The sequence below is a fragment of the Centroberyx gerrardi genome, chromosome 13 (assembly GCF_048128805.1).
Source record: "Centroberyx gerrardi isolate f3 chromosome 13, fCenGer3.hap1.cur.20231027, whole genome shotgun sequence".
Classification (NCBI taxonomy): Eukaryota; Metazoa; Chordata; class Actinopteri; order Beryciformes; family Berycidae; genus Centroberyx; species Centroberyx gerrardi.
In genome coordinates this window covers 22,245,328-22,258,015 of record NC_136009.1, presented here as the reverse complement: position 1 = coordinate 22,258,015, position 12,688 = coordinate 22,245,328, and the positions used below count along the sequence as shown (strand labels likewise).

At 43.1% G+C, this 12,688-nt stretch overlaps 1 protein-coding gene across 2 annotated transcripts in view; it reads right to left on the bottom strand.

Moving 5' to 3' along the window:
- LOC139924026 (guanine nucleotide exchange factor VAV3-like) overlaps positions 1-12,688 on the bottom strand; it is a 43,939-nt gene that overhangs the window by 4,022 nt on the left and 27,229 nt on the right. For both annotated transcript variants that reach the window (XM_071914945.2, XM_078287637.1), the window contains exons 21-26: positions 10,539-10,604; positions 10,255-10,289; positions 9,989-10,105; positions 6,992-7,079; positions 6,452-6,581; positions 1,016-1,164 (exon numbers count right to left, since the gene is read on the bottom strand). In XM_071914945.2, coding sequence (XP_071771046.1) covers positions 1,016-1,164; positions 6,452-6,581; positions 6,992-7,079; positions 9,989-10,105; positions 10,255-10,289; positions 10,539-10,604 — 585 coding nt within the window. The remainder of the gene's footprint in view (positions 1-1,015; positions 1,165-6,451; positions 6,582-6,991; positions 7,080-9,988; positions 10,106-10,254; positions 10,290-10,538; positions 10,605-12,688) is intronic.

Below are 12,688 nucleotides of genomic sequence, written 5' to 3'. Positions count from 1 at the left end.
CCACCTGGTTGGATAGAAAACCATCAGCATTCTGGGTCTCGATGACCGGAGTTGGGAACCACTGGCATAGAGCAAGACCAGACAACACAGGGTAGGACATAATTGGACATAAGATCAGGAGACAGGGGGCAAAGGACAGGTCACAAACAGCACAGGACAGGACACAGGGGTCACAGGACACACAGGACAGGACAGATGGCAAAGGACAGGACATAAGTGACACAAGGCAGGACACAAAATGATCTAACCCTCGCCCCAACAAAGTCACATGATCACAACCAGGCAACCAGATGCTGCTATGTACTGTAACTCTGGGGCACGTCCTTGGACCCTACTGCCCATCAGCATTGCCCCCCAAAATGCTCTATATATCATTGCCTTTAAATCCACATTAATCATGAAGGGGAGATGTTGATGAAGGGTAAAATACAAATTAAAGAAGGATTTTTAAGCATTCAGATAGCAAAGAAAAGGACTATGGGAGGTGGTCCTAATCTTTTGTAGACTCACTATGGATAATTCAGGTCTTTAAATACCCAATGTATAAAGCTATGCCATTATTGCAGGTGTTGCCTGCCATTGTTGAACTCCCCCATTTTACTGCATGCTTGTTGAACTAATGCTGCAATCTGGCTCCATGCCCAAGAGGATTTTTTTCTCTCTTTTAGCTCTCAGGCATAACAAGAAATGGTTTGGTAGTTTAAGAGGCACTAGAATATTGTGTTACAATACAGTAACTTGATTGTATTGTACAGTATTCAAGAAAGAACTGTCTAATCAATACTAATGCTGTATAGCTGTAGGATAAATGTGTGAAGGGGAACTTCTACAGTGGCTATCGCTGTACATCATTCAGACTGAGCTGACGCAGACAAAAAAACACAAATGTAAAGTTGAAATCTATAGTTAAGCAAGATGTTTCCTGCAAAGAATTAGAATCAGAATCACTTAAATCACCATGTACAATAAGCGTATGGGATGTTGCCATGGTGAGAGTATCCTAGGGCAGACTTACCCTGCCGTTGACCTCTCCCCTCCACCATCCATTGGCCATCTTGGTGTAGATCGTGACTGTGTCTCCCTCCAGCAGAGAGAGCTCCCGTGTGTCTCTGGAGCTGAAGTCATAGCGTGCCACTGCGATACCCACCACCCTGGGAGAGAAGACTGGGAGACAGAGGGATCTTGTCTGATTACCAGGGATGAAGTGGAGGGCAAAATCACCTCAACTCTGTTTATAGACCTTTATTTTCTCATATTTCTTTGAGGTTTTGATTTGAAGTTTGTTTTTTTTAGTTTGGACAAGGGTTAAGATGGTACAGAACGTATTTCTCACAGTTATTAGTTGTTATACAGTCATTCCAAAGTAAAATGGCTATTCTGTAGAGATGATAAGGCGGCAAAGAGCCTCGAGTCTTGGCCTTGGGTCACACTGAGCGTTAACAACACAAAGAAAGAGACAGAGCCGAGGGAACAAAACAGTATCACTGGTGAGAGTGGAGAAATGCATATGGCCGCCCAGCGGTGCCAAACAGATGTACACCAAACATGGGAAGGGATGTCATGGGTTATCGTTCTCGCGTGTTGATCTCATTAAAACTGTATGTTCAGCTCAGTTCCCGCCTTGTATCAACACTTATCTGGTCATACAAGGTTATTCCTACAAATGTAAGCAGGTCAGGGCTCATATCACATGCGAACACAGGTGCGCATACAGCGGGTTTGTTTACCTTATCTGTGAAAATACAGATGATACAGCTGGGTAGGTATGCTGGTTGAAAGGCATACATGTACAGCCTCATGCTCATGCACACACACACACACACACACACAAACACACACACACACCTACACACATGCACACAATCATACAAACACGGATGCACATACACACACACAAACAGAGCGATCGTATTTGAGAAAGGAAATACAAGAAGGGAGCTCTGGAAACCTAGAGATGTAGGCGTATACCGAGAGTGCGAGAGAGAGAAAGAGAGAGAGAGAGAGAGAGAGAGAGAGAGAGAGACTAGTAGAAAAGCTGTACCTGTACCTGACCAGAAAGGCGAGGAGGAGGGAGGAACAAAGCTGCAGCCGCCAGGAGGAACTACAGAGAAGCCCAGCAAGTGATGCGGGTTCAGGCCGTAGTGGGAGCAAAGAGAGAACATAAGCAAAGTAAACACAAGTTTGACAGCGAGAGCGAGAGTGTGCACAGGAGAGAGAGAGAGAGGGAGAAAGAGAGAGAGAGAGAAAGAGAGAGAGAGAGAGAGAGAGAGGGAGGGAGGAAAAGTTGGCAAAGTCAAAGAACAAGCAAAAAGCAAGAAGGGGTGGGGTAGAAGAGGAGGGCAAAACAGCAAAAGCACCAAACAATTTGTCATTTCACGACGCACTTGCTTGTCTTTGCATTTGATTCCGTGCATATCCTGGATAATTAAGTAATACTGACCAAGAGAGAGTGGTTTATTGATCAGTGTTGTCAATGGTTTTGTTAGTGCCTGCCATAAAGCAGGCTTGCATATCTTTGCAGTTGTGTGCATATCCAAAGCAATCTGAAATCAATCAACACCCCTCCGGCCCCAGGTCACAGTATAATAAACAATAACATTTTGAGCTTTAGACCAGGTGAGGCCTTTAGCCAAGCCGAAGCAGCAGCATGGGGTAAGTATGAGTCTGTGCACAGCACGACGCCCTGTCAAGGCAGCGGCTGCGATTCCACACCGCGGAGCCAGCGACTTCTGCTCCCATCTGAAAGCCCATCTGAGCCAGCAGACCCTCACACTGGGTAAACCACCTCCTGTCAACACCACAATATGGTTCCATGCCTCCCCTCCCCCCCACTGGGATAACTAAATGCAGGCCAATATGTGTCAACTGTTTTTCTGACCGGACTGCACACACACGCACGCATATGCACACGCATGCACACACACATATACACATACACACAGACACATACATGTACATACACCTACATGTGAACATACATTTATGCACACATGTACACACACATACACTAGGATTGGACAAAATATCATGATAATCCTAAAAAAAAATTGGATATCGATATATAATGGTATACGCTAACATATGCAAAATTATGTTAATCAAATTGATGTTCATCGCATCTGCTTGGTAATATAAACTATGTTAAAACATTTCAAATAATATTCCCTAATTTGAGTCATTAATTCTGTGAGACATTTTAATCTGTATTGCTTTTTATCACTAATTCAGACAACAAAACAGAATTCAATTTTCAATATAACTTATATCATTATTTCGTCACGATATAATTCTGTTGAAAGATGATAAACGATGATTTTTAATTATTTCCCAGCGCTAACATACACATACACAAAGGCACCCAGTCACACCTAATTTAAGAGGACGTCTTTGGTTTTCGAAGCAAATTAAGTCAGAGTTTTGATGGCTTTTCAACAGTTATGATTGTTTGCTCTGCCTCCCATTCTGTTCTGAGACGCAAACCATTTTGGTTCTTTGGCATGACATCTGTCTTTCCAAGGAGGTTGTTTACCAGACAGAAAACGCGGTGCCCACACTAAGTCTGTCTACGGGGGTGGACGACTTAAGGCAATAACGTCTATCCCAGAATGCACTGAGGCAACAGCGGGTCTGTCAAGGCTTTTTCACTGAAGGAAGCAACGTTGAATGGCAGCGATGCACAAACACACCTCTTGCCGAGACGCTTTGAAGCCTGATGCGCTGGGAGACCGACGCTGCCAAAGGAGGCAGAGGGACAGGGATGTAGCAGAATTCTACATCTGAACAGACACAAAGGGCTAACTTTGACTTTGTTCCGCCGTTCGTCTGCCTGCCTCTGCTACTGTTGCGGCGGCTGTGGTTGTTTACAATACACCTCTCTTAAAGTTAAGACAGTTTACCTCCAGCTGCTTTCTGCTCTTTTACATCAGATCATATTTGCAAACTTTTCCCAGTTTTGTGGGAGCAGGCGCGGCCCGTCTGTTGGACTCAGGGGTGTCCCCCAGGTGTGTGTCAGCAGGCGGCTGTCACATAGTTTTCTCCGCTGCCAGCCCAAGTGAAATGTCATGTCCTGTCAGGAAAATTGTGAAGCCATCTCGGAGCTGAGCAGCGCGCGGAGTGTGACGTTTGGAGTAGCAGGCTCCCGGTGCTTGCCTGGGGCATCGGGCCCTAACTGGGACCTCTCTGCCAAGGCTGGTGAGCTGCCGAGGCTCCTGCTCTCTCTTTCTTTCACTGTCTCGCTCGCTCTTTGTCTCCCTCGCTCTCTCTTCGCCCAAACCCCCCCCTCCCCCCCTCCTCTATTTCTCTCTCTGTCTCTTTATACCCTCATTCTCTCTCTTTGGCTCTCCCCCTCTCCTCTCTCTCTCCCCCCGTCCATTGTGTCTCTTTTCCTTTCTATCCTCTCTCTCTCCCGCGCTCCCATGTCTCTCACTCTCCCTCTTGCTCTCTCTCCCCTCCATGTCCCTCTCTCTGCCCCCCCCCCTCCATCTCTCTCGCCCTCTCTGTCTCTACCTCTCTCTCCTGCTCACCCCTCTACCCTCCATCTCTCTCTACCCTTATTCTCCATCTTTCTCCTCTTTCCCCATCTCTCTCTCTCTCTCTCTCTCTCTCTCTCTCCTGCTTCCACCAGTTCCTCTCCATCTCTCCATACATGCTCCCTCCGAGCGAATGAGCATCTGTTTGTGTCTTTGAGGGCCAGTGGCTGGACCGGTCGAGCTGGAGCAGAACAATGCATTTATTCATGCCTGTTCATCTCACAGGTGAAAATCAAGGATGCTGCTTTACCTCTCACTTGGGACATTTGTAGAGAAGCAGAGCAGAGTTAACAGTATTGACTATACGGTGTTTTAGTGAGACTATACCCAGTGAGAACTTACAAACAAAGAACTGATGCTTATGCTGGCTGACTGACAGCAGGGATCCTACCACATCTGGGTCAAAACCTATTTCCAAATAGTGTTTAGTGTTCGTTTTAACCTACACAGAGCACCAGATGGGTGGGGTTTGCCGCATCGGAGAATACCCAAAATATGTACCAGCTTACTTAGACAATCAGAGGGAGAAGTCAGTAGGGGTTAGATTGTTTTTTTGTTTTTTTTCCTGTCCTGTGTAATTTAATGTCCTGTGAAATGAGTCTTGTACCATTAGGTGGCTATTGCTTATCATCCCACATCTTTGTATGCATTTAGCACAAGCAAACTTCTATTGGATTGGCACCATTATTTACACATTTGGGGGGGAAATATATATATATAAATAAAAAAAACATTGCAGCTTTGTAAACTTTTTCCAAGGCTTTAAATGTAGCCCAGCCTGTAGCCAAGATACCCTAGCTAATTTTTCAAAATTGCATGTGGTCTGACAGAATAATTCAATATTTGACAGTCTGAATTCCAATGCCTTTTGATTTATCATATCATTTAGCAAAATTTATTCATAGAATAATAGATTAATCGAATACTGGACAGTTTGAAAACATTGCAGACTGGGATTGTGGGACTGTAACGCCGCACAAGATAGGACACAAAATTATCTAACCCTCTCTCAGGAAAGTATTTGAAAGTCAATTAGGCACATTTCTCTGTGACTGACAACTTACCTGATTGATCTAAATTTGGTCTAATGCAGTAAACATCACCCATCTACTACTCCAAGCTGGTATAAACAAGTGCAAAAAAAATATATACAAATACTATTTGATGACGGTCTGGATCCCATGTCTCAAGGAGATGAAGTATTGTGTATATTTAAATCTAAATGCCACTAAACATGTGCTGGGATGTAGTATTCGACTTTATTATGCAAATGAAAAAAAGAAAATCAACCAAGCAAAATTCAGGAGGCATGTCTCCCAAGGAAAACTGCTTCTGTCTACCACCCTGCACTGTTCCGAGGGGAATCGTGTTAGCTCATTATGCCGTGTTAAATATTTCTAGCATGTCTCACACGTCAAAGACAGGACTGCCTCGGGTATTAAGACACAGTTTTAACTCCAGTGTCTAATAACTAAGCAAATGCTTTGTCAGCATGATTTTGTAATGTATGCTGGGACATTTTTGTGCAGTTCTTCGAGGTAAGGGCATAGTCGGTATGTAATAACAAAATACAGTGAGAAAGATACTAATGAATCCGACACACATTTTTGTGCCCTCAGCTTGTTTTATTGTCTCTACATGATGACCTTGGAAATCTTTGCCTGCTGATGTTCATATGGTGTAGCTCTACAAGCAGCTAGGTCTTTAGTATGGTTCCTTGTGAATGACAATTTACCTGACACTATCTGAACTGTCATGATGTGGCAAAAACCCACCTCTGTGGTACTCCAAACAGGTCAAAACAAATGCCAAGAATTACTTGGAACTATAATTTGACCGAGGTCTGATCTGAACTGGTGGCATTTTCACCTGTCAGACAGAGAGAGTCTCAAGGAACCTGGATGTTTGTGAAGCAGACTCACCACTGCCAGCCTTGGTAATGGCCCTGGGCATGTTGCCATTGGACGGTTCCCTGTAGGGAACCTGCAGAGTGGTGTCAAGACTCCTGAAACCCTCCCTCAGAGAGTGCTGCTTGTAGTACTCCACCAAGTCCTGCATAAAACAAGCACAACACAAACACACACCCTTCATATTGGTATTGAGAGTAAGCCAGAGTGAATATTGTGGATAAATTATGCCACCATATATCTGTATATCAGCTTATCCCAAGTGCAGGTAGTAGAAACAAGCTAATATTAGCTACTGTCATACACAGCAGACAGTTGTTTACAATATGCTCTTGTGGCCGTGTCTGACCTTATAAAAATGTAAAAATAAACCATAGGTAGACACGCTTTTATTAGTATAAAAGAAAAAGTCAATTTTTCCTTGTATGCCATGGTTTGGCTTACAGTGGTGTAAAACTAGTGTAGTGTCATTCCCAAAATAATGATGTGGTAGACCCATTAATGGCTACAGCAGTTTATAGGGGACAAGGATGTATGTTAAGTTAAAACCATTACCAGCACAGACTTGAACAGCCGACTCTCAGCGATGTAAAAGCAGCCGTCCTTGGTCAGAATCTTAATGTGCTTGACTTCGTCGTTAAATCTGTGGAGGATGAATAAGAAATGGCCTGCTAATCAAGTATACATGCCTCCCCATCAATCCTGTCACTGTAGTGAGCCATCATGAAAACGTCTGAAGTTCTTATGCTGACTGACAGTTACCATGCTGAGCCAAGCAACTTTGTTTAACGAGACTGTCTTGGTATTTCCCAGCCATGGCGACTGGTCCCAATTCACTCACATCAAATAATCATTTTACAGCAGACTACGGCCAAATTTTATTTCGTGTTTGTTTTAACCTTTATGAAGTACCAAATGGGTAAAGTTTACCTAGTAAGGGAAATTGAGATAATATAAGGTAAGTTGCCAATCACAGAGTATGCTAATATACTATGATATTTACTTTCAAATGCTTTCCTGTGATTATCTAAACCAGTGATTCTCAACCTTTTTCATATCAAGGACCGCTAATTTAGTACACTTTAGGACCCCCATTTGATGAAATTTTGCCTCACAGACCCAAATCTGAGAATATTTTTATTGTTAGATATGATTTTGTCCAGAATTCCATGACTATCTGTATTGTAAGTAGAGAGATAACAGTGAAACTATGATCAAAACAGTCATTCTTCTACATTCTCTAATTGTGTTAACTTCTTGTAAATGAAGTAATGGTGAAGTTTAACACTTCATCAATTTACTGGGGACCCCCTGGAACCCCCTCAAGGACCCCTGGTGGTCCCCAGACCCCACGTTGAGAACCACTGGTCTAAACCATACCCTTTTAAGATTAAACTATGTATAGAAGATGCATCGTCTGATATGGCAAACCCCACCCATCTTTTACTTCAAGCAGGTTAAAACAAACACAAAGTATGTTTCATTCAACTACATTTCACAGTTAGTTGTTGAGGAAATTCGTGCTGAAGGTCAGATTATTTAAACTCTTGCATAATCATATGTCATGTGAGAATCATATCTCAGGCTACACGCAGGCCAACCTTGAAGAAAATACGTAGACGTACCGGTAGGTGCGAGTAAAGTGGGGTTGTGGTGCTGCCTAGCCAATCTACAGTATATTGCATGTCTCCCATATGATGATGTGCAAATCACACCGGAGACACAGAGCCTCATTATAAATCTCCCGATGCAGCGTATAATGGATGAGAAAAATTCGGTCATGTTGCAAATTCACTTATACATTATGAATATATGTTGAGTAATACATTATTGATGTGTGTTGAGTCATATGGTGTATAACACATGGAGATAGATGAGCCTTGTTTGGTGAAGGCTGAGTTCCCCCCCCAACGCACATGCACGCGTGCGCACACACACACACACACACACACACACACACACACACACAACATTCCACATACAAACTGACTACTTGCAATGTTTGTCCTTAGACAGCTCCAGTTGATTATTAGGAACTCTCTGTGTAAAGCTCCATTATCTCAAACGGCCATCCTGATAATGATCTTAAGCAGAGAGACAGGCAATTAGGATTGGAGCATTCAAAAACTGGCCCGGCACATCAAAGCACTGAATGAGGAACGGTATGAGTCCACTAAACCAAATGGGCTGGAATGGAGTGACGTGTCACTGGCTAAATAGGCTTGACGTCCAAACACTATTTCAGAGTGCGCCCTCAATCGTTATAATCTCTCGGAGCCGTCATGCCAGGTCAGGAGGACCAGACAGTCCTTTCTTGTTTAAAAGACTTAGCAAACTTTGATGTAGCCTGAAAGATATTCACTAGTTAAATGGACAGTATTGTATTTCAAAAGAAGGATACCGAGGCACTTGGCTTCGGGATAAAACAACCATTTATTGAGGCCTAAAGAAATTGATGTTTTATCTACGATTCGGGAGCCTTGCTATCCTTCTTTTGCAGTATATTTCTAAGCCTGATAGCCAAGGAGCAGCAAATAGCATGATGCAAAGCTATCAATCACTCCTTGAACATTTTTCTGTGGAGAGGAGACAGATAGAAAAATAGATCCACCTCTTCCCAAAGGTTGGTCCATCGTGTTGAGATGTGGGGACGGTGCGGGCCGTTAGAGTAAACTAAAGTCACTGTCATGTTCCTGGATCCATCTTGAGACAATGCGTGCTTTGTAACGTGCCGCATTATCCTGCTGGGAGTGTCCATTTGACAAAGGTTAGACTGTGGCCATGAAGGGGTGCACATGGTCAGCAGCAATGTTTGGGTACACTGTGGCGTTCTAATGATGTTCCATTGGTACTAAGGGGCCAAATGTGTGCCAGGAAAACATTTGAAAAACATTTCCCACACCATTACCCCACCACCATCAGGCTGTACCATTAATGGCAGGCAGAATAGATCCATGGATTCATGCCGTTTATGCCAAATTGCCATCAGCATGTCACAACAGAAACCAGAATTCGTTTTCCATTCTTCAATCAGCCAGTTTTGATAGCTTAATTTTCTTGTTCTTAGCTTGTTCTTAACCCAGCATCATCTTCTGCTGCTGTAGCCCATCCACTTCAAGATTTGATTAAATGTTTGTTCAGAGATGCCCCTCTGCACACCACTGTTGTACTGAGCTGTTATTTGCATTCTCGTGGCCCACCTGTTAGCTTGAACGAGTCTTGACATTCTCCTCTGACCTCTCTCATCAACGAGGCGTTTTAGCCCAAAGGATTGCCGCTGACTGGACGTGTTTTATTTACTGCACCATTCTTGGCAAACTCTACGAAAATCTCAGGAAGACGGCCATTTCTGGACATTTCTGAGATGCTACATTCAAAGTCACTTAAATCACGTCTTACCAATTCTAACATTTAGTGAAACAAACGTTCTAACATTTAGTCAGATTACTGAACCTCTCAATCCTGTCTGAATGCTTTATATATTAAGTCATAGACACAGGTAAACAGGGAAGTATAGATAGATAGATAGATAGATAGATAGATGTCACTTACTTGATGCTGATGGCATACTCGGTGCACTCTTTACTCCTGTGTCGAATCAGATAGGTGCTGTTTCCTCGGTCCAGGAGCTCGACCTCAGCCTGGTATCTCTCCATAGGCCCTGCAAACCTGAACCACCCATAGACAACTATGCACTTACACTGCAATCAATCACTCTGAATATGAGGATGAGAAAAGTCAATATAATCAATATGATGGAATAAGAATTACTTGTGGACATTGTTAGCAATCTATAGTAATTTGTTTTCATCGCTTACCAGAGCTGGGCAGAGTAATCGACAGGTTTAGGAACCTGGTGAAGAAAAAAAAGGTGGTTATTTTGTTTCTTAATGGAGTCAATAGTGAGGGGCGGAGGTCATTTGTGGTAATGTGATATTCTATCCACATCTAATGGCTAAAATCAGGTCTCTACAGTGAAAAAGACTGTGATTGAAAAGCACTGCATTCTTGTGTCAAGACATCAATAGCGTCCATCTTCCACAGAATGTACTGTAATCACATCAAACGTGCCTTATTGATTATGAAGAATATGTGCACTTACACATGGGCACGGCCTGACAGCATCACTTGGAAAGAAGCCAATCCTGCTCGTCGCCAGTATTTTGCCCTGCAATGGCAATTGGCTGTTAATCGCATTGTATTTGTCTGGGAGCAACCGCCCCCTCCCTCTCTTCCTTTTCTCTTCCCCTCCCACACTCGCTTCAATAAATCCTCAGCAATTAGCACACAACAAGCAGTGCATCTAATTTACAGCCCAAGTTAATTATGGTTCAAACTCTGCCGGCAGTTAGATTTGTACTGCATCAAAACAAGAGCCTCGTTTAACACTAAATAATGTATCTGATTCTGGTCTTTGAATACCCAAACAGCGTGAGCTCTCTGCCTCTCACTAAAGACTAACAATTGCATTTTAGCTATCCCGCCTCAAGCAGACACAAGCTTTATATGAAAATCATTAAGTCCTTTGACAAACATAGTCTGGAAAGTCTTTTGTTCAGCAAAGTAAACCAATTTAGGGTAACAAATTACTTAATTTTTCTATAGCCTTGCATCTAAGTAGGTGTGCAGTGTATTTTATAATATAATACTTAATTCTATAAGTCTATCATCTGCGGACACAAATAAGCCTATATATCAGCATTATGCTGAAGATAATTTGAGTTTCCAGTTCGGAGTTCGAGGTCAATTTGAAGTCCATTGAGTGAATCTGAGAAGACATCAGTGTTGAGGGCATGTAGCGCTCCTCACTCAGCTTCCTGCCCTGTTTATGCTTTCCTCCTCACTCCTCCTCTTTATTACAGTATGAAATGCATTTTGGGACCATGCAAGCCCTGGCAGTAACTAGATTGGAAAGCGAATCCTTACCCATCTCTATGATTCATTCTGCGTAATAACATTTCATCAAAGGTTTTTTGAGAGCCCCTCTCTATTTGTTATGCCTTCGATAAGCGTATGATAAAGATTAAACTTATTACTCTGTTGCCGTAAACAGGCGGCAGCCAAAGGATCAAATGAAATTACAGTGATTGATTGTATTGTTCTGCCAGTGGGATGGGGGATAATTGCCTTCTGGGTAACAGGGGATATGAATTCTCAATGTTCTGTAATTCCATCCTCTGGCGCCACTGGGGACGCTGAAGATTAAGTAGCCTTATTACCGTGTCGTTATGCATAGGACTAGAATAAACACACAAATGTGCATTATCATTCAATGCCTTTGATTATCCAATCCCAACATACACAGTAACCATGGCAGCAAACAATGCGCTGCCATCAGGTCCGCACCATGACAGTCTGGTCTTCATTCTACCAGCTTAGTACAGGTCTCCTGGCATTCATGTCCTCACCCTCCACCTTGTTCTCTATCAAAGAGTGGAGAGACAACCAGAAGCATAGGAAATCAGGCTAACGGCCTACTCCCAGCCGTGCCGTTGGCATAGACTGCAGTCAGATTGGAGCAGCACCAGAAGGAGGATGAGGTTTTAGTGTCGCCGTAAAGCAGAGTGAGAAACGGCTGGGGAGGCTCCCCGAAGACCCCCGGATAAATCACCGTCCTTTCAAAAATAGATAAAGTAAAAATGCTCTCAACCATTGGCTGACCTCGTGAGATGGTCGCTAAATGTGCCAGTACGTGAGGCTGCGCACCACCATTAAAACATCCTCCAGAGGCCAAGGTGTCTGTAGTTTTATTGTCTCGTCGTGGCTCTTAATTAATCAACTAAAGCCACTAATTGGTTAGATCATCTGATGTTGGCTCGCTGATTTAATCTGAGGAGGGATAGAAAAGACACATACTCCATTTGTCATGGACTAAGGTTCAGTGGGGTTCATACAAAACTATGACTGATGTCTCCAATTAACGCTGACCTCATCATAATGTCTCTATGTAGTATTTATGATCGCCTGACAGGACATAGAATGTGATAAACAACCGCAATACCATCTGTGACTTATAAACAATAAAGTGTTTAAAACGCTCAGATGCAAGAAAAGCAAGTTCTGACCAAAGGGAGGAAAACATGGAGATCCCACACCTTTAATGTGATATTTTTTTCTTTCTTTTTTTTTAAGTGTTATTTTCACAGCTTTTTTGCTTTAACAGATAGTAGGCTATCGATTAAAGAGTGTCGGGAAATGCAGGGGTGGAGAGAGAAGCGACGGCACGCAGCATAGATTCAGACCCATGACGAA